At 41.3% G+C, this 22006-nt stretch overlaps 1 protein-coding gene across 3 annotated transcripts; it reads left to right on the top strand.

Annotated features, from left to right (window-relative positions):
• The first annotated feature begins 557 nt into the window (after window positions 1-557).
• On the top strand, window positions 558-21818 carry bcl2l13 (BCL2 like 13). 3 transcript variants are annotated; one of them, XM_073472933.1, is made up of 7 exons: window positions 558-695; window positions 1739-1940; window positions 4005-4094; window positions 5409-5565; window positions 7184-7256; window positions 7428-7556; window positions 18798-21818. In XM_073472933.1, the coding sequence occupies exons 2-7, from the start codon at window positions 1802-1804 to the stop codon at window positions 19833-19835; spliced, it is 1626 nt and encodes a 541-aa protein (XP_073329034.1). In that variant the 5' UTR covers window positions 558-695; window positions 1739-1801; the 3' UTR covers window positions 19836-21818. The 3 variants fall into 3 exon arrangements, with proteins under 3 accessions (XP_073329034.1, XP_073329036.1, XP_073329035.1); XM_073472935.1 differs by lacking the exon at window positions 558-695 and adding an exon at window positions 1131-1219; XM_073472934.1 differs by lacking the exon at window positions 558-695 and adding an exon at window positions 1144-1356.
• The last annotated feature ends 188 nt before the right edge of the window (window positions 21819-22006 follow it).

The raw sequence follows: 22006 nt of genomic DNA, 5'->3' as shown, positions 1-22006 counted from the left end.
CTTTTTGTAATAGCAGAAACACATGTGTTTTCACATACTTCCAGATATTACGTAAGCAGAATGCTACTAACATAATTATTCCAACAATGCCTAGCTACATGCTGTGTCTCAGTGTATGCCGACTCTTACAGTAAAAGGTCGGGGGGCGTCGCCTCACATACAGACTGTACTGTTTCAGTCCGTCCACTGGTTTTGGGGTGATTTTTGACAATGCCGTGCGTCATATTCGACTGTGTCTACCATCTTTAAAATTAAGAAAGGGGTGTGGCTATTAGTGCTAACTTAAATGTCACTTTTCAGAAAGGTAATTTGAATCATTATGTAAGCTTATTATTTTCATTCAGAAGAAGTCACAGTTAAATAGCCATCCAAAATCCCCTACTCAACTGCCGCTCTGCCATGACACACAGGAAACGCTCAATCATTCACTTTCAGTGTAAAATTAGCGTCGCGTAAATAAGTAGCGCCACCTGTCCGTGAGAGTTTTATTTCGAAGGTCACAACCGGAAGGTTGGCGTTATACTCTCACTAGCTTGTGTAGCCTCCAAAGCACACTGTGTGCTAGTGCTGTAGCTGCCTGCCAGTGGTGGTCTATCCCTTTCACTGCTCCTGCCGCTGCCGCTGCTGGGGATTGTGTCGCATATTTCCATTCAGCTTGTAGTCTGTCAGCACCTGGTTGCCTTTGGACACGGACGGTAAGAAATGGACTCCTGCTGTTCTTAACTGAAGTTCAAATGAAGTTTTGCGTCTCTGAAATAGCACCCTAAAACGTGTAATGTTAAGCTAGCTATAGCCTGCATGTGTGGTGAGATACTCCAGTGAGCGCTCGTCTGAGTAAAAGCGGAGCGTCCAGTGTGGCAGACATTAAAGGTACATGTCAGGTAATTATCTAACGGGCTGTACGTCGGGTTATTAATTGAATATGAGCGGTTAACATTAAATCGTACTATTCACTGAGCCATGCTATCGATTTGAAAAAAAAACAATATTGATTGTATTAACTTAATTTCTAATTAGTATAGTAGTTAAAAAATGTAATTTAAACTTTGATATTTATCGGTTTGGGAACAAGTCAGCAAGACGTTTTATTCTGACAGGGCAAGCCGGAAGTTTTTCGTTTTTTTTTTAATCTGGTAAATTTGATCTCATGTGGTCCGCATGGTCTCACCTCATCTCATCTGTTAAGGACGATGTGAGCTGTTCAAGTTAAACTTTGCAAGTCAGTGAGTTTGTTAACGGTGGTTTAAGGGCCTGATTACTACAGCTCAGAGATATCTAAATATCCATCATACATCTGTTCAGTAAAGGCTCTATTGGAAAGACCTTTCACGCCCCTTTGTCCACCACGTGTGTTATGTAAGTTTTATTGTGTGATGATGTAGGTACAAAACGTACTCATGCAAGAGATCGACATGTCTTGGGCCTATCTCCATCTGTGTCTCGGATGCACCAGTATTTACATTTACTGATCAAGTTTTGCTTCTTCGCCCCTTTGCCAGATGGACATGTCCACCTGGCACAATGTGAGAAGGACATTGTGCTATCATGCCTGCAATGAAACTAAGTGGGACATTTGTTTTATGTCATACGCCTAACAGCTGTTTTACAGTGTCACAACAGATGTCATAATGACTTTTCTCCAGAGTCTGATGTGGATTCTCTCATGTCCTGTTAACATGTGACTGTACTGCAGCAATCCTGATTGTACATTCTTCTCTTCTTGTCGTCATGCCCTCAGGTGATACGTCCATCTTTGACTGTAAGAACTTATGTGCCTGAGAGTCTGACACAGGTCTGTTCAATGGCTACCTCAGGCTCTACCTCTTCTGCCTCCATTACCGCCACTGTGCCTGAGGATTTCCATTATGAAACCAAGTACATTGTTCTCAACTACCTGGGAATGCTGCCTGTTGGTAGATCACACACAACCACAGCTCAAGGTGAGAAGAAAGACTAATTTTGGCTCTAAATGTAGTTAACACAATCTGATAGAAAGTATTGCTTAAATCTGAAAATGAGTTGTCTGTATGTCCTGAAGGGACACGCATAATGAAGTGCAACCACTGCCAAGGACACCCTGTTTTTATTGCTTTCCACAGTCTCTTCAGGCGGTATATGACGCATATGTGAGGGCAAACCTCACACTTGTGCATTCGCACAGCACACAAATAGATTTGTGTGCACATGCACACATAGCAGGAAAATATTCAAGTTGTGTATGCAGGTTGCCACCTGTTTACCACCACTTAGTTTGGCCTCCTCTGACATTGGCATAGAAACTCATCAAGCTACTAGTGTGTCTGTTTAAATGTGACAGTGAAGAAGTGCTTGTAAACAAATAGATGTCATGTGAAACTCTGTATAAGCCTTCCAATATGGTGTCCAAAGTAGCCGAAGGCCTGTCTTTACAGAGGCATTTATAACAGACTTGTGTTGTGACCTTGCAGCTGTTTTTCATCTGGTTTCCTATGTGTCTGGCATACAAAAAACACACAGTGGACTGTTTTTGAATAGTTTTTGACCTATAATTGTCATATTTGTGTGTGTCCTGTGCTGTTAGAGAAATGCTGTGTGAAACTAAATCCCGCACTAGCCACCAACAACATGTCATGGCTCTTACTTTGTGCAATAAAACTATGGACACAGTGAGTTAGTGGTGACATCAATTACTGGGAGAGAAACATCCCACTTGGAAGGTACTACAGGTTTGCAGGAGGACCATTTTAGGCCATGCCTGTCATTCCCTCTGTCACAGCATATGGACAGAGCTTTCTGAAAAAGAGAAGCTCAGGCGTTTTAAGGATTAAAAGCAGAAGGAGAGATGGTCAAAGAGAGAGAGGGGAAGTTTTCAGTATTTCCTGTCCCTTTTTGTTGTTGTGTGCATGCTTGGAATGGGCGGAGAAAGTCAGAGGAGTGGCTGATCCCTGCTTTCCGCTTGACCCGGTCCAATTTCTGACAGCCTGTCATGTGTAATCACCGCAGGATCACTCACACGCCAATGGACTGAAGCAAATAGTTGGCCGGCTAGCTGTCTGGCTCAGTGCTGAAACAGCACCAAGCTCGGTAAAAACCAACACTGGTCCTCAGGGCGGTCATGTATGGGCCGCAGGGACACAGACAGAAAAGACTGAGGGCCCTCTTCCTTCCTGTTAAAACAACGTCAGCGTTTGATTTGTGTCATGAAAACATTAATTGGAAAAGTCACATCAGTCAGCTGCTAAATCGATAAAGACTAATACTTAAATGCCATTTTCTTTTTTTGGCTGTTAGTCCCAAGTTGAGCACTAACAACTGTTTCACTTCTTAATCAAATGACTGCTGGATCTTCACAAGCTGAATGGCTTTGTGTGTGTGTGTGTGTGTGTGTGTGTGTGTGAGTGTGAGTGTGAGTGTGAGTGAATGAATGTGGAAGCTCGTGGTCATACACCCAAGCAGCCTTTGTGTCACTGTTGCCCCTAGTCTGATTCATTATGTCCTCAGCAGTGAAGACTGAATCTCGTGAATTATTTACTCAAGCACAAGCTGCATGTTGCTGCCACATGCACGCGACGAGAGAGCTCAGTTCTCCCTCTTTTTTTCTTGTTTGAGTCCAGCAACATCGTGCTGGAGAGGAGTAAATGAGTGACTTGAAAGTAAAGGTTGTTAATATGACTTTAGCTGCACCTCAGCCCGCAAACACTGTTCTTCCATACAGGAGAGTGAGTATTTATACATGCATAACAGGCTTGTTGAGCAAACTGTGTGTATTTAGTGTCATGCTACATGTGCAGGCATCACTGGTGTCAAGCCAAAGGTTGTTACAACAATAACTATAAACAACATAAAAAAGACTTCAGACAGCTATTACATACTACAAAAGAGTAAACGCAATAATGTGTTAAGATGCATAAACAGAAATGACCTTGTAAAGTGCTTTGTACTGTATAGTGTTTGTGAACAGTGAGTGTGTGTTTGAGATGGGAGTGAGGTCGTTGGTCATTACATTATGTGTTTATTTCTTTCAGGAGATGCCCAGAATGAGAGAGAGAGGACCACAATGATAAAAGTGCAGATAGAGGAAGAGCTGAAAAGACTGGAAGATGAAATCGCTGACTGTAAGTGGACACAAAGATAGCTGTACAAGTACACACACACACACACACACACACACACACACACACACACACACACACACACACACACACACACAGTCCGTTTCAGTGGTTTTTGTTTGTTTTATTGGATACAGATTCCAAATAATATTCAAGTCTCAAATCAAGGAATTTAGTCTGCATAGGTTCAGTCACTGTAAAGACATTTTAACGCAAATGCTTATATGCATGTGAACCACTATAATGACGCTTTAAAGCACAGTACTCCTTAAATAACTGAAAGGAAACACATAATCAAACACCTTGATGTGTGATGTGTTTTAAAACTCTTTATCTATGCCTCTGTACTAGCTATAGCAATTGTCTGTCCGTCCATCCCGTTCTTGTGAATGTGACATTTCAAGAGCTCCTTGAAGGAATTTCTTCAAGTTGGGCACAAACGTCCATCTGGACTAAAGAATAAACTGATTAGGATTTGATTGTCAAATGTCAAAGTCATTGTGACCTCATAAAACACAATTTCAGCCATTACTTAACAATTCCTATGATAAATTCAACAACATTTTGCACAAATGTCTAATAGCTTAAAATGATGATGATGATGATAATGATGATTATGATGATGTTATGACTGTTTATATCCAAAAGGTCAAAAGTCAACTTCACTGTGATGTCATAATTTCTGCAAAAAAACGTACTGGCCACTTTTCAACAGTATAGCTCAGGAACAGTAACTTGACTTGTCTGCAGAGGCAAACACTGCAAGGTGGTACTTCTAGTTTCTCAGTTGTTAATACTCTGGCTTTTCTGTCATGCAGACAGTTGGTCTGCCTGTTCAAAGGAATCCAGAGGTCAAAGTCTGTCAATGTAAAACATGAAATGTATGCTTTGAAAGAGAACTTTGGTTTCTTTACATAACCAAGGTTGAGTGACGCTCCAGGCTATCGTCCTTGCTCTTGTGTAGAAAGGAGGAGCTGAGCATTATGAATGATGGATTGTTTGGTGTGAAGCCAGTGCACAGACAACTTGCATCCTTTCTTTTTTTTTTGGTGCGTGAGACACTCCTTCTCCTCATGCTACTCAGACACTGAACCATACAGAGTCTCCCAAACTCTTAATGTGGAGTGGATTGTCTTGAGTTATCACTAGTGTGTCTGAGTGTGCATTAGATTTTATTCTGCCTTTAAAAGATATGATACAATTCTTTGCCTCTCTCCAGTGTCACCACCACATTTTCTTCTCTGGTCATGTGAATAATTCCTAAAAAATGAACTGCACTTCCTGTCTGAGGTATCACTCTGTCCTGTGTGTTTGCAGCTTTTTCTACAACAGGCTTCGACCGACACACATCGCTGGTGTTTAATCCGGCCAACCCGGAGACCTCTATTGAAGACTGCCTCGCTGCAGTGGGAGACCAGGTGGCCAGAGAGCTTGACGCACACCTGGCAGCAGCCGTACACGCACTCCTCGCAGGGTCAGTCTGCAGCACTCTGACTTGTTTATGTGAAAAAAGCTGCTTTGACATGATTGCTGCTTTTCTTGACTGCTTACAAATATTTGATCCAAAACTTGGTCCATATGGAAACAGAATTGTGAGGGTCGGTGCAGCAACTACACTAATCAGAACTGATTGCTCTTTTCACACTACACTCAGACAGTATGAGGAAATGTGTGGCCACATGGTGAGCGTTACAATCTCAGAGGAATGACCGAGTCAATGTTGATAAACGGCTGCTTAGTTCGTTTCTCCTTAGTGAACTATTGAACTTTCACAGTGATGCAGTCACATGAGGTAAAAAAAAGGCTGTACTGCATCAATTCGAATTTTGAAACCAAACCCAACTATTGTAGATGCAGTGTTTCCTACACGTACACTTGATCTGTGTATATTGATGCCAGCCCAAGTATATTTGGTGACCCATTTTACACTTGTATCGTTTTTTTTATCAGTCAGAGAGAAAAATGCCATTCGTGATTGATTTAACTAGTGGACAATCTGCCCTTGCTCTTCCCATCCCGTCTGTCAATTACACATGCTCTGCAGAGAGAGAGAGAGGCTCTCTGGTATTACATCCATCCTGGAAACATACTGATTGTGATGCGACTTATCTTATCTAATGTCAGCCTACTGACCGCCGTTATTTTGTACAAACTTGTAAGTGCACCCCGTTGTTGCAATGTCATTGGGTGCACCTTGGTTTTGATCGGCTAAATAATTAACCAGCTGCCTCCATGTGCGGCTCACCTGCTGTTATGACAACAGAATCGCAGATGGAAAAAAAAATGTAACAGAATGAAAGAGACAAGTGAGAAAAGGTGAGACAAGCCCGTGTCCGTGCATTAATGTGGACAATTAAAGCAACACACTGTAGTGTAGGAGTGTAGGCAAACTCTTAAAGCGGTTGCGAAGAAAGAGAGTTGATTTCTTAGTGTCATTCTCGGGTCGTCAAATACTGATTGCTAAAAGTTGCACACTTAAGCGAGACGCCTAATCCACTGCTCCAGTAGAGTTGCTCTGTGGCCAACAGATAAGACTGTGGTTGTACTGGACAACTGTGACTGTGTGTAACTGAGCAGAATATTGCTACAAAAGACCATTCATACAAAGGGAACTAACCCAGAGAGTAAAAAGCAGCTTTTTGGATGTTCCCTTTGCATATACAGTCATATGCAAAAAAAAGGAAGAAAACCCCACAGGCAAACAAATTTGTGACTATAGTAAAATCCTTTATTTTAAAGTATGGCTGACATACACATGTTGCAAGACAAACTCATTTGGAAGGGAAGGTATGACTTCACAAGTTATCTCTGGTACACAAGTGATCAGTTGGAAAACTTCGATCTGACTCCCTGAAAGCAGATAATAACAGAAATCATGGATATATAAAGAAACTGCAACACATTCAATAGAAGCAATAAGTCCTGGACAATATAAACACCTCAGTGGTTACACTCAGGTTAGAAGATAAATCTAGGTTTGGCCACGAAATAACAATACAATAATTCTTGGATTTTAAGCACATTTTAATATTTGGACAGTTATATGTAGACCTTGTGTTTAACACCAGGGATGATGTCTATGTGTGTTTCAGGCCCTTGGATTACCAGAGATTCAGAGACACAACACTGGATCTCTCAATACACACACAGGAAGGCTGGAGCAAGGTGAGTTTTATTTGTTCTCTATACAAAGGCCTGGTTTAAAAAAAAAAAACGAAAAAAAAACAGATTTCTTAGGACATGCAAAAGTTGCAAAAGTTGTCCCCATTTCTTTTTTTTTTGTTTCATTTTCTCCTCACCTTTAACTTCAACTCCTTCCTCCCCCCCTTCTCTCAGGTGCTAGTGCCCTTGGTGCTGCTCCAGGCTTTACAAAGCGAAGGCCAGTCACTGGCAACTCTGTTGCATCTGGGGGTGCGCTTCCTAGAGGAGGACGAAGCTGGCTACATCATCCAGCAAGGGGGATGGGTGAGTTTTTAAGCATGCAATGGAGGAAAACTGTTCTATGCTTCTATCAATAGTTTATACTGAGGTCAGCTGGAATTCAAAAATAGTTTTTGTAATATTCATATTTGGATGAGTGAGGATTTTAGATTGCTGTACTGCTACCACTACAGGGTGCCCTCCTAACAACAGTTACAAAAATAGTGACAGCATTGAAATTGTAAAGTATAAGCTTATTAGTTATTCATATGATCAAAGGCAACCACTTGGTGCTTCTTAGTGTCTAAATATTTTTGCAAGATTGTGCAGAGATGGCATGTTAGGAACAGAAAGTTGGGATGTTGTGTACCGTGAACAGAAAAAAATGCCTCCACCTTCCTCAAAATTGATGCACAGAACTCAGAATAGCCAGATGAGGGCGTCAGTGTGCTTCCCACACAGATGTTTCATACCCCCGAGTCCCTGTTTCTGTTCCAACAACAGCCACATTACCATACACGAGATTAGAACATACATCGTACCTAAATATGCATGGCAGTAAATCCTCAACAGACAATTTACATAAATGACCAGACAGAATTTTAACGGTTAACGGTTCGGCCCGTTCAAAGCGGGTCGGCACCACACATGAGGATATAGATGTTTACACTATAACATGCCTATATACTAATATAGGCATGTTATACCTTGTTAGATTCTTCACAGTATAGTCATATAATTCATTTTAGGGAAATCATGACTACCAAATTATGAGTCATTCAGATTTACCAGCATAGTAAACTGAAGAGATGGGGGAAAAAAGTGGCGACTCTGTACCTTTTGAAGCGGTCATGAGGCCTGAATACGCTTGATAATTTACATTCCTTCAGCCTGTAAGGGTCCAGTGATCAAAAAAATCAAAAAGGATTTTTCATAAACAATTAATTACAAGATAATCAAAATTGCTATATGACTAAGTGCATAATCCAAATCACAAGAAGTGCAATTACTTTATAAAGGAAAAATGTGTCACAAAACAGTGTTTTAATGACATGCTGTAGTGCTACAGAGATGCTCTGGCCTACAAAACTTGTTCTCCAGATGACATAAAATATGTTTGTTTGGCAGAGACCAGGAAAAATGCCACATCATCATGATTTTACTAGTTTTTCAATGAAAATTGTGATGTAAAATTGAATCATCCATAATCACCATGATCATTGATCATCATCATTGCTTTCTGTCTGGAAATTTTGTTTGCAAAACAAAAACAAATCTACTTTCATGAGTAGATGTTTTCTCTTCTTCCTGACCGGTGTTGTTGGGTATGTTTGTTTTCCTTATGTTGCTGCCTACAACATGAAAGTGACCCTATCCCTTTCTGTTAATTTTTCATCTCGGGACAACCCCTGGGGTACAGCTAGTGCTCCTAGCTTGAAAGGCCAGTGGGTTCTGTCATGTATTGTTTGCAGCCATGCTAGAACGAGGTATTATTGCCTATCAACACGTCAATCATTCGCGCTTGTAGCCAATCATTCTACTTTTCCAATGCTGGTATGCATGGATAGTTAGGTTGCATTTGAGCCAAGCTATTTAAGCAGACTTTTTCAATGCGTCACTGTGCGCCGTCCCTCCTTTTACGCAGCCGAACGCACAGCACAACCGTCACAGAGAGAAATGCACTTTTTGACCGCATTTTGACCGCATTTTTTTCGCCTTTTTATTCGTATTTTGTATTTGATTGTATATTTAACCATGTCTTTGGCGGGAAAGAAGACCTGGTTCAACCAGAAGAAGGTTATTGAGATGGTATTGGCGTCTGATGACAGTGAGGACAGTGAATATGATTCACAGAGAGAAGACATGTTTGCTGATGGCCTCCACTACATTTTAGATCAGTGAGTATCTTATTTTTATTATAAAAAATTTTATATTTATAAAAAAAATATTTTTTTGTTTTCATTGTGACCTGTCTAGCCCTGAGTGACATCTAAATGAAAGCCATGTGTGCTTGTTTCTGGCTTCCCATGGCTATTCAAAATGCTTTGTCCCGCTTATTTAGCAATGCAATAGCTATGCAAAATGGCTGACCACGTTAGCCCGTGACTCACTTTGCTTTCACTTTCTCTTTATTTCTATTCAGTATAATGTCATATACAGTAAAAGTTGATTTTCTGCATGTAATAAATTCATTGAAGAATGATCTAGTCAAGCTTGTAAACACATTTTATGTGGATTTTCTCCCTCGTTATCTAGATTACATTACACTTTTGATTGAGATAGCAAATTGTAAATGACCAGATATTGGGGATACTCCTACAGTCAAATTCTTGTGTTTTATTCTTTTGTTAAAAAAAAAACAATAAATATTTATTTCACAATTGATTTGGCAATGTAAACATCTGTTTCACTTTGAATTGAACTGAATGCTATGCTTACAACTGTGTATTATATTGTGTTTTAGAGGTCATCAGCTAGGACAGTGGTTCAGACTGAGAGCCTGACAAGAGCCAAGTCAAGCGCCTGACTCCCTCCCTGGTTGACTGTGGCAGACAGAAGCGGTGATGCTCCTAACCCCGCTGGATCAGGGGACGACGCTCCCAACACATCTACCACTGCTGGACTTCACATTCTCGTGCTAGAGGAAAGACACTGCAAGAAACTCCTCATGCCCTCTACACAGCTCAAGAGCCGTGGCATACATCTGATGATGAGGATGTTGAGCCTGCTCCACTGATCTTCATACCTGTAAGACAGGCTGGACCACAGCAAGGGACCAGGGTTGCCTGCAGTCCACTGAATTTTTTAAAGGCTTTTTAAAAAATTTTTTTTTACAGAATCCGTGCTCAGGACCCTGCTGACCAACACCAAAGCATATGATGCGAAGAAGCAAGAAGAGAAGAGAGGACCATGGCACGACTTCATCATCAGCGACATGGTCTCCCTCATTGCTATGGTGATCTACATGGGCTTGGTGAAGTGCTCTGCACTGGTCGACTACTGGAAAGGATCCTGACTCTACAGTCTCCCATTCCCTGCCTCTGTCATGTCCTGGAATACATTTCTGACCATCTGCCGAGCTCTGCACGTGAGTGACATCAAAGCTGATGAGGAGAATGATGCCAAGAGAGGACAGCAGAATATGACCATCTCGGTGAGATAAAGCCCCTCTACAACCATATCGTTCAAGCCTGCAAGTCCCATTTCCAACTTGGTCAGCACATTTCGATCGATGAAAGAATGGTGGCGTCAAAGACCACGGATCTCGATCAAACAGTGCATCAAAAACAAGCTCACTAAGTTGGGGGGTACAAGTTATTTGTACTGGCCAATTCTAAATGTGGCTACATGTGCACCTTCTTTGTGTATGAGGGCAAGTCATCTGGATCTGGAAATGGACTGAGTAACGACGGTGTGATGTCCCTTATGGATTTTGATGATCTGGGCACAGGTTTCCACCTGTATGTTGACAACTTCTACACTAGAAGATCAGGGCTTGTGGCACTATAGGTCTAGACAGAACTGGTTTCCTTTGTAGACATTGCTGTAGTGAACGCCCACATTCTCCACCAACAATGGCAGAGAGGTCCTGCCATGACACAAAAAGAAGTGATTGCAAACCTCGGCTCTGTGTCAGCATCTCAACCGCCATGCTCGAGGTACACTGAACCCCCCAAGCCAGCTGCTTCACACAGGCCACGCTTCTTTGCAAAGTGCCTCTGTGCCCAAAAAGGATGCAGCCACAACATGCAGAAGGAAATGCACATTCTGCCACCGGAAGACACCAGCTGGCTGTATTTATTGTGTGCTTTGGGCCACAGAGGAACTGCTTCAACACCTTGAACTCAGAGAAAGAAATTCATTGGCCCCCTGATCACTGCCTTGGTTACAGCATTACAAATGTTTTGAAATTTTAGAAATAGTTGTATAGTATAGTCATTTATATATAGTTGTACAGGACACTTGTATATAGTTGTATAATAGTTTTCTATATAGTTGTATAGTATAGTATTTTGTACATAGATGGTTTTTATACTAAAGTATTCAGTTGTGTAATACAGTATAGCATCTTGTATATGTTGTAAAATGTAGGTTTGTAGTTGTATGGTTTCTTATATATAGTTTTACAGTATATTTTTTTGTCACAGTGCAAATCATTTTGAAATAAAAAAACAAAACAAACCCTTGTTTGGAACTAAGTTCAACATGGTTTGTTGTTATGTATCATATACTAGCATTCTGTAATGTTTTCAATAATGGTAAAAGGTTTTATAGTCAGTTGATGGCACCAATGACGCAACAAACTAAAAAGTCCCTAGCTTGCACAAAGTTAGGCCTAGACGTTACAAATTTTACACAGCTGACAAATAGAAGGTATGTGGTGATGTGGCATAGTTCTGGCATTAAGCATGTCCTAGTTATTGTTATTCAGATATGACTTAATATAGACAAGGACAAAAAAAAAAAGTTTTTGAGTTTGAACTGATGTAGTTTAGGTTGTGCTGTAGCCATATGCTAAACAAGCACATTTTCAGAAACTAGAGGTTGTAATCGAAGTATCACACTTGCATTGCTTTACAGTTCTTCTGTCATAAGCTTTTGTATTTGGGTATGCAAAATAGGTGGAAGTTCCTTTAAAAAGGGTGGGTGTTTAAAAGGTTAAAACCCAAACTGGCAGCCCCAGATTGCTGTCAGTCAGGAGTCAGATCCTTTGTGGTCACTTAAACTTTATTATCCATCTTTCGACTACATTCAATCATAGTTCAGAACAAAATGCAATAGTATTTCTGTTACATAATAATTATTTGCATATTTAATGAAGATAACGTGCCTATTAAAACATGACGTCTGCTGCTAGAGCTGGACAGTAATCCTAGCAGATGCAGATGAGCTGTGCAAGTTGTGACTGACACGTCCTCAGGTGAAAACAAATGAGCTATATATAACTGCGAGTATAGTGATACTGTACACCTTGCTATATGATTTCTTAATGTTTCCTATGCTCACACTTTCCCTGTTTTCATATTATAGAAATACAACTTTTGCAACTTTTCTTGTTGAAGATGGGTTTAATTTTCCAGCGTTGTAATAAGTGGAGCACTGCGTCACAGATGGCTCCCTGTGAAAGAGGTCATGCTGATGAACAGTCACATGACTTGTTAGCCACCGCTGTTATCACTATTGCCTCATTATCATGACGTTCTGCCTGGTTTCGTGCAACGTAAAGTGAACATAGTGTGCTGGCTGCAGACAAAGATACATTATTGCTCTGCGTTATGTCATAGGGGATGAACAGATGAACGGCTGGGGCAGGATCAGGAGGAGACGGAGAGAGAGTTTGCGATAGGAGGGGAGGGAATACGAAAGAGGGAGGGGTGAGAGATGAGGGAGAAAAGGAGGGGGGGCGAGAAGCGTGGTGTGCCAGTGAGAGCAAAGTGAAATCTCCATTAGTTTGACAGCTGCCTGCATGCACGCTTCTCTTCAGCTAGCTACCTGAATCCTCTTCATCTCTACGACTTGAGTTTTGTGTATTCAAGTGAAAGCAGGACTTCATACCGAGGTAGGATGTTTTACTTGTGATGTTGAAGCGAAAACGGAGTGAGCTCATTGGTCTGGATGTGTGCGTGCTAGTGTGTGACAAACTCTTGACAGCAGAATAGGTCAATCTTTCCAGTTCTTGTCATTGTTTCGGGGTCGCAAGTAAACACTACGTACAGATTGATTTTTATCATAGTATAATATCGTGAAATGTGAACTTACAGGGAAAAAAAATGAAAATATAAAAATGCTAATCGCTACTGCATGCGGAACACCATTTTATAAATGTTTATCATATTTATTAATCCGTTGTTCCAGTTTAGATGAAACGACACAAAATAAACCCTAAATGAGCCGATGAGTACCAGCCTTTTCTCTTCTCGGAGGACATGGTGTGACTGTAGTGTAAGTGAGGCACCATGTTTGGGTGGCTCTTGTAATGCCGTTGTTACTTACATCAGAATACAATACGGATTATTATGACCCTAATGCGGTGTCCACTTCATTTGGCAGGAACAAAACCAGCAGCCCTCAGACAGCGCACAGCCAGGGGCAGGGGGAGGACATGATGGGGAAGCACAAGGGGGGGAAGGGGGGAGCAAAAAAAAAAGATGGCGTTCATGGTGAAATAAATAGGGTTTCAGAATTAATCGAAATATAGTTGAAATCACAAGAAGCTGCAATTTTTTTTTTGATAAAGGTAAAATGTGTGACAAAACAGCGTTATAATGAAGTACTGTAGTGCTGCAGAGACGTCCTGGCTTACGACTCTGGTTTTCCAGATGTAAGAAAACAAATTTGTTTGGCACAGACCCCAACAAATGTCACATTATCATGATTTTAATCGTTTTTTCCGAGGCTAATAAAATTGTGATGATCATTCCCACTAAGCGTGAAATGCAATATTTGTCAAAAATAATGGCAATATGATTTTTTTTTACCATATCTTGCAGCCCTCTTCTAAAATAAAAGTGATGTACTACAAAACTGGAGAGCAGAATTGATACCAAACAGGGGTGGTTGTAATCGAGTGCCTGTACACCAGCCAACCTCTCTGGGTTGTCTCTAGTAGTTAGTTCACAGCCTGACTCCTGGGTGTCAGTCTGAATGCTTACGTGCTTTTGCCGGTCAGACAGTTGTCCTTCAGAGTGAAAACTGCTACATGAGAACTGAGTGTGCACAACAGCTATTTCAAATGACAGTCCTTTTGAGTGTGATGTAATGCGACTCCTGAGGTCTAAAAGTGGCACACTGACAAATGCACCTGACCTCTTAGCGATGAGATAATGAAGACATACTTTATTTTACTGCAGCAAATCGATAGTCAAAGCAGCTTATCTAAAAAGGTAATAAAGCAACTTCTACAGGCATTCAGTTTTACATTGGCTGTAGCTGTGTTGTGTGCTGCGTAGAAACAATGATGCTGCAGTGGTGATATTTTAAGGACAAGGTGCTGCAAGGGTTCCAGCCCAGGCCGTGTCAGGGCACGTCACGCTGCACCCTGCACACTAACAGTGCTCCCCCATGTTATGTAAGCACCCTCTCGCCAGGTCGAAATATGCAATAATCTCTGTGCATCAACATTAGACTCCACTAGAGTAGAGCATCTTTTTGCGGGCTGAGGAAGCCCCCAAAAATAACTCTCTTAATCCTCCGACAACATCATCACGAGGGGCTTGACTGGCCCACTTGTGGTTTGCTAAAAGACTTGCTACAGCAGCATAAGCAGCAGCACACGGGCTGAGTGCCAAGGTTTAAACAGGGTACCAAACCATCTCTCTGTCCTTCTGTTTATCTGTCAGTGTCCCCGCTACCACAACACTGTTAATGATGACTGGCCAAAAACCAATATTTACTGCTGCAAATTTTCTCACTGCACATCAGCAGGAGACGAGTTTTAAAAGGAGTTTGCCCAAGGCTGATGCAGAGTTGTCAGATTCCATAAATATGTTCAGTCCTAAACTTGTCTTGCTTGCTTCTATATGAAACTTAAGGAGATATTATGTGTCTTAACATCATGAAAGAATGCAAGTAAATGCAACAAATCTATTATTGAGCCAGAGGCTATTTTTAGAGGAAGATAATCTATTAAATTGTTTATATTCCTGTTATTTGTAGATGACACGGTGAGCTTGGGTCACAGTATTCTTCCATAATAATGTTGTATTGTTTTACTGTGGGTTGATGGAGATTGTGCAATGGCTATTCTAGTCAAGCATTTAAAATATCAAGAAAATGATCTCTGCTAGTAATGAAATGATTCTTCTTCCAAAGAAGTATTTAGATGCTAATGAGCAGTGTAGCTGTCCCTCTCTATCCTGGGTTTTGCTGATCTCAGTCCAATACCATGTGACCTTTTGCAGTGCTTGTCCATTAGGAACAGTGATGACATAATCCTCATAAATGTCAAGTATCATCGTACTGCATTAATTTGATCTAAAGGATTTTACTTGTTTGCATTAACAATCAAAAATATATTTAAAAAAACAACAACTACGTCCTGTTTTGTATGTTGCATGTTGACAGTATGTGGCAGTCATGTGGCAACGTAGCAAGTACTTGACAAGTTCCCAAAAATGTGGCAGCTGATTTCTTCTCTGAACATGTCAGTGAGTTTAGAGATATTTTTAAGGGTCTTTCAGACTGAATGTCAGAGCAGTGTTAATTTAGTGTGACATGAAAAGGCAGGGCAAGGACAGGTAGGCTGTACACCCTTGGCTCTACAGCAGGAATGTGTTTTATATAGTTAGTCTTTGTCTTGGGGCAAAGGGTGGAGAGCAGTAGGACACACCTGACAACCAAATAGTTAAAAAGTTGGTGTGTTTCCCAGCTTCAGCAGTGCTGGAGGACAACAACACGGAGCACAGAGCAGATTCAGAGTGGATTTTCTCCTCAGGTGTGTTTTCTTTTAACTGTTTATTCTTGATTTAATTATTAATGCAGGTTTAAAAGTTGTTTTTCAAGAACTGTTGTTTATTCATCCGTTTTGTTTGTTCATAAATCCTTCTTTGCACAGACGTTTACTATTACTTTTTGCGCCTCTAGCTTCGGGGGAATTTTTGTTGCGTAATTCACAACCTTTAAACTGCGTACGCAATTTTAACTCAGTCTATCCTCCTTTTAGAGGTGTAATTTCAGTTTAGATATAAGATAAGTGAGGATGTTGCAGCAGTACTTGAAACTACAAATGCAGCAGGATTGATTGTCATTGCTTCTGAATACCACCAGCAACCTTTTGCTGTGAATGTTATCCAGCATGACATCCCTGTTGTGCCCTGTCCAGCTGATAGGGAGCCTGTATCCTGAGGGCGAGCGTTTGGTGAAACACTCTCCCACATGTAAATCAGCTTATGAAGAAGGCAAATGTTGGATAATGATGGAGCGCTGTTAGATTTAATCTCTTCCCTGCCTCCCGGGATGCATCTGCCATGTGAGTGTCCTTGTAAGGAAAATAACCTTCACAGCTTGACCATTTGTTTAACAATCTCATTTACGTAGGTCAATAGTAGTTTACATATTATATGCTTTCTCAGAGGTTAAATACTGTGCAGGTCAGGTGGCACACAGCGGACACTCTGAAGACCACAATAGTATATTATCATGTTTTCAAATGAGACGGTGTTGCCTCGGGAGCTTGTCTCTGCTGTCAGAACCTGTCTGTCTGCTGCACGCACACTCCCACACATGCAAACGCACACACACATACCCACTGCCAGTTTGAATCTCATCCGTTCAGGTCACACCTACAGATGTGTGACATGCAAAGAAACACACCAGAGAAGCCTGCTCGTCACAGATCCACAGTAACTTCAGCAGGCATTTTTTAAGCAAATGTTGAACATTTACTGGTTCCAGCTTCTTAAATGTGAGGATTTGCTGCTTTTCTTTGTCATTTATGACAGTAAGTGAAGAGGCTTTTTGTTTTGGACTATTGGTTGGACAAAAGAAGCAATTTAAAGACATCACTTAGGACTTTGGACTGGAATAATGTGAGGAGGGTTTTTCACCATTTTTTGACATTTCCTACACTATACGATTAAACGTGAAAACAATCGGCAGAGTAATCAATAAAGCAATAATTGTTAGTTGCAGCTCTACTATTGGCTGTGCTACAAATATGGTTCTGTGGATAGATTGTTGGTCTGCCAGTCAACCACTTTCATCCAGACTGAATTAGACTGATCTGTATAGTCATTCATGATCTGCAGACTTCGATTATTCCCTGCCCTGTCCTCTAGCGCAGCTCTAACACAGATTGCTGTGGAGTGTGTTTGCAAATTTGTTTCCCTCAGGATGGACTGTACCAAATACCTGCTAAATTGATGATTTCCATCAACCTCACCTGTACTTTGTGATTCTTGATAAGTAGTTAACGTTAGCATGCTAAAACCAGATGTATCATAGCCGCTAAATATCAGCATGTTGGTGTTGTCATTGTGAGCGTGTTAGCATTTAGCTGACTACTACTGTGCCTTAGAAAGCTGCTAACGTGGCTGTAGACACTGTGGTCTTTTTGGTATAGCTCTATATAACTGCCCTTTTGTGATTTAAGAGAGAGATGCCAATGTGCACAGGTGGACTTACAGGGCTGCTATGTAGGTGGTGTTAGATTCTGCTGCTGGACAGTGGGAGAGGATAAAACTCAAGTGTAGCAAGCTGCAACAGCAGCATCTTGTTAACCTCTTTATATGTTTTTCAAGACAATAAGCATGTCCGTATGCATCTTGTTGTTTTGTACTCATTGTGATTACTCACTGGCCTATTGATGAGCCACATACTGTAGATTCTGTACCACTTCACTGCATGCACAGCAATATAAAAGATATGGCTGGTCCGCTCACTCTGTTATGCTACAGTGTTGGTTTTGGTTCTTGCAGCTGACATGAAAAATGAGCTTTGGGAAAAGGTTTTAATATTTTGAGGTCAGATTTAATTTAGCAGACTCTACAGTTTGATTGATTTCGACATATTCAGCTTCAGCGAGCTGACCTCTGTGTTAGTCACTCATACCCACATGATCATATGAAATGATGTTATCTGTTATATAATAGAACTTTGCAGATGGCTCCTGATGTAGTTGGTTAGTAGCTATATACCACTAGGTGGCACACAAGGGTAACTGAAGGTGTAAAGCAGTGCAGTGTTATATTATGTACGGTGTTACATTATGTACAGTATGTAGTCATTTCAAGAGCTTTTTAAATTTTCACTCAGTGTTTTGCAGCATAGTCCTAATCTAAACAAACAGTCAATTCAGTCACACAGGTCAATATTTGATATGCAAGATCAAGTACATTGTTATGCATTTCTCGCAGTTTTCTGCCATCACTGTAACACAGCAGCGCAATTGAAAAGTGTTCACACATTCAGGCCTCTCTCATTTTAATTGTTGTCTGAGCTTCTGTAAAGCCTGCAAGTTCTCATCATAAAAATTCTCAGTGTTCTAAAACAGTAACTAACCTTGATCCATGTCTCAGACTATCTGTATTTGAGGGAATTGGGCCTGGAAAGTCCTTGAATTTGGTGTTTAACAAGTTGAGGGAAAACTGTATTTTGTATGCCATTTGGGGATTGCTGTTGACTTTCTTTGAGTTCATGTTGCACCAAAAGTGCAAACTCACTATGCAAAATAATAAATGAAACTTTTCCATCTATAACTCAAAATTCTTCATTATGAAATATTAATATTACTCATCTGGTTTACAATAAACAGAATGTTGATACCATCTCTGTCTCTGTCTACCACAGAGTCAAATATACAACCTTGAGTCAGATGAGGAGCGAGGTGTAACCATCGCCGAAGACAGCAACGACATCTACATCCTCTCCGGGGAGCAGCATCACGACCAGCTCAGCCCCCCCTCCTCGCTGCTCTGCACTGGAGACAACAGCAGTGAGCAGAGCTCCTGGCAGACGGAAAGCTTACCTGTGTCTCTGGCCGGCCACGAGTCTTGGGCACAGGTTGGTGTGATGGACCCCGAAGACGTCAAAAGCCTGGACAGCAATGAGGGCGTGGCTCTGGCCGAGGAGCGAAGCGAGAACAACTCCTCGAACTCGGACATTGTCCATGTTGAGCGCGAGGAAGCCGAGCTGCTCGAGGAAGGCGGTGAAGTGGCAGCGATAGAAGAGAGCATGATGAGTGTTTTAGGGACAGAGAGCGAGCTGGCTGAGCTCAGGGAAGAATTTAGGGGGCAGACTCCACCTGTTCCAGAGTCAGCCGAGGCAGACTCCGCAACCCCAGCCTCCCTGCTTTCACTAGAGGAGCCAGTTGTAATAGAGACGCCTGCAGTCTTGTCTGCAGAGCCTTCCCTCGTTTCCTCAGAACCAGAGCTGCTCCCCCCAGTTGCAGAAGCTGCTGTCTTCCCTCCTTCTGAGCCAGAACCTCCAGCACCCTTATCTGTTCCTGCAGTAGAACCAGAGCCTGAGCCAGAACCAGCTACCGCCCCTGCCCCAGTGCCTGTTGAGGTGGCACCCCCATCTCTAGCTAAGGAAGCCCCGGAAGCACCAGCAGAGCCTGAAGCCACCTCAGAACCAGCTCCTGAACCAGAACAGGAGCCGGAGCCCGTCGTCGCAGTGCCTCCCCAGCCAGAACCAGAGACTGTGGCAGAGCCGGAGACCCCGTTGGCTGCACCCTTAATCCCAGAAGCCCCTGTAGAAGAAGCACCAGCTGAGGAGCCCCCAGCGCAGACAGAGCCAGCATCAGAGCTCCTGCTTTATGGCAGTGCTGCGCTGGCGGTCCTGGCTGCTGTAATGGCGTATGGTCTCATAAGCTACAGGAGGAAGTAGAAAAGTATCTTTGTCAGGGAAGGAGAATAAAAATTACAAGCTGTTAAGGTAGAAATAAATGTATTAGTGCACACATGGTGGGACTCCCTTTACAAATTCTGTTGGATTTATCAAATGAGGCTGCATTTAAAAAAAAATAAAAAATAAATAAATCTGCTATGCTTATGAAGGTTTCAAGGCAATGTGAAAATGCCCCCAGCAAACAATCAATGCACTCCACTGTTCTCCTCATTTTTGGTGTTGTCCTTTTAGGGCAATTTTGTGTTAAGATTCTTTAGACTCCAGCCCTGCAGCTCTTAGACTGGAAAATGTGTTGACTTCTAGCCCTTTTCTGCTACTTTCGGTTTCTTTTGTGTCTGTGGCTCACTGTTTAGGATTGTCTTGTGCCAGTTGAGTCAGTGTGCTTCCATGGAAAATTCACTGGCATCACCCCCCTCGTAGCTAAAGTAAACCTCAAGCCCACATTTACTGTTGCTGTCCAGCTGCCTTTCAAGCTGCCTTTCTTTCGCACTTATTTACATTTTTCCTTCTAACTAACTGTGATGAGTTGGTCTTATACTTCCTCTGTTTACCAAACCACAAATGTATGATATGGAAATGAAACCAATAATTTGAATTTTATTTGTCAGTGAAACTACTACTGACACAGAAACAAGAATATTGGATTAGATTTATGTCCCATCTTTCCATATTGCACAAATGATTTGTATTACTTCACAAGCAGCGTGTTTTAGTTGTTGTGTGTCGAAACATTAAAGAGTTTGCCCGAGAATGGATGAAAGTATTCAAATGTGTCCTAAGATACAGCACTGCTGCTGCATTTGTAGAAATGATACATCAAGTATGCTGATATACTTTGAGCCCGAGTCATTCTGTTGCTATCCTTTGTATGTAAATCTGAATATACTGTGAAAGTTCAGTTAAATACAGCATGTAACATGGTGTTAACTCTTGTTGCAATAGATTTTCCTATTTTATTTATACAGAACAAGGTGGCACTTGTCAGCCATGGCTTATATTTACCCTGCCAAAGTGAGCAGTGCTTCTCCAGATAAGGAGTTGCAGGAACTTGACTGCAGCACATACATTCAGTCTTGATTGAATTTATTGGACTAACTTTTTCTCTGCAGTTTCTTTCCTGCCAGGTTACTTTAGTCTTTCATATTTTGCTCTCTACCCTTTTCTTTTACTTCACCACTTTTGATGCACCTGACTCAAAACACAGCTTTCTAGTGAGTATTGCATCTGCTCCAGTTTGTCCAGTTATTATTTATACTTCATTCCCTCCCTGAGTAGAAAATGAGGTAGTAGGCCACTGTGAGGGTTTTAACGGCAAAGTGACAATCAAATCAGCATCAACATGTTTGTATGGCTTTACATGTGCATTCAGTAAGCAGTTCTGAACATTTGTGTTTCAAGTAACAAGGAAAGTTGATATAGACCCACTCAGCCTCTTGTGTTGCTATAAAATGACATTTTTAGATCACCTGGCTAGTGAAACTCTGCAATTACTAGTGCACCAGTATACAGTACTTAAACAGAACACGTGAGCTGTTTATGGTGGAATGTCTCCTTATCACTTTCAAATTAAATTTAGACAGAAAATTAGTGAGTTTCCCCTCCTATGATTTATAAAATGTGACCAACCATGTTCTGCCCTCATTGCTGCTGCTGCTGCCTCACCACTTAAATATTTTCTCTGCTGCAGTAAGTTGTATCACTATGAAAATTCATGAATGGCTGTTAAAACAGTGTTGGACAGATACCATCTTCTTTGATACAGAAAGGATGTTTCCATGTACGTGAGTCAGTGTTACACACAAGTAATACTCATGGACTCAAACTATGCCTGCTCTCAAAGGGAAACTGTCACAGTACAGAGCAGGATGGATGTCAAAAGGTCCCAAACATGACACTTTGTACCTTGAGTTTCCTACAATACACTGTTTAAAATGAGAATAAAAAGATTTAAATATTTGAGAAGCTCTTCTGTGGTGGTTTGTTAAAATGCTTAAAGGGACAATTCACCCCAAAATCAAAAATATATACTTTACTTACTTTATACTTTTTCATATAGTGCTATTCTTCCATTCACATTATTTTTGTATGAGTTGCAGAGTTTGCGAGATGTCTGCCTTTTCTTCTCGGCAAATCTCAAAAAAATACATTTT

Source organism: Pagrus major, chromosome 8, assembly GCF_040436345.1.
Source record: "Pagrus major chromosome 8, Pma_NU_1.0".
Lineage (NCBI taxonomy): Eukaryota > Metazoa > Chordata > Actinopteri > Spariformes > Sparidae > Pagrus > Pagrus major.
This window is presented reverse-complemented; position numbering and strand designations above follow the sequence as displayed.

Coding starts and splice junctions, on each gene's coding strand:
- bcl2l13 (XM_073472933.1), top strand. CDS start 1,802: ATGGCTACCTCAGGCTCTACCTCTTCTGCCTCCATTACCGCCACTGTG. Junction 5,566..7,183: donor GTACACGCACTCCTCGCAGG/GTCAGTCTGCAG, acceptor TGTGTGTTTCAG/GCCCTTGGATTACCAGAGAT. Junction 7,557..18,797: donor TCATCCAGCAAGGGGGATGG/GTGAGTTTTTAA, acceptor TGTCTACCACAG/AGTCAAATATACAACCTTGA.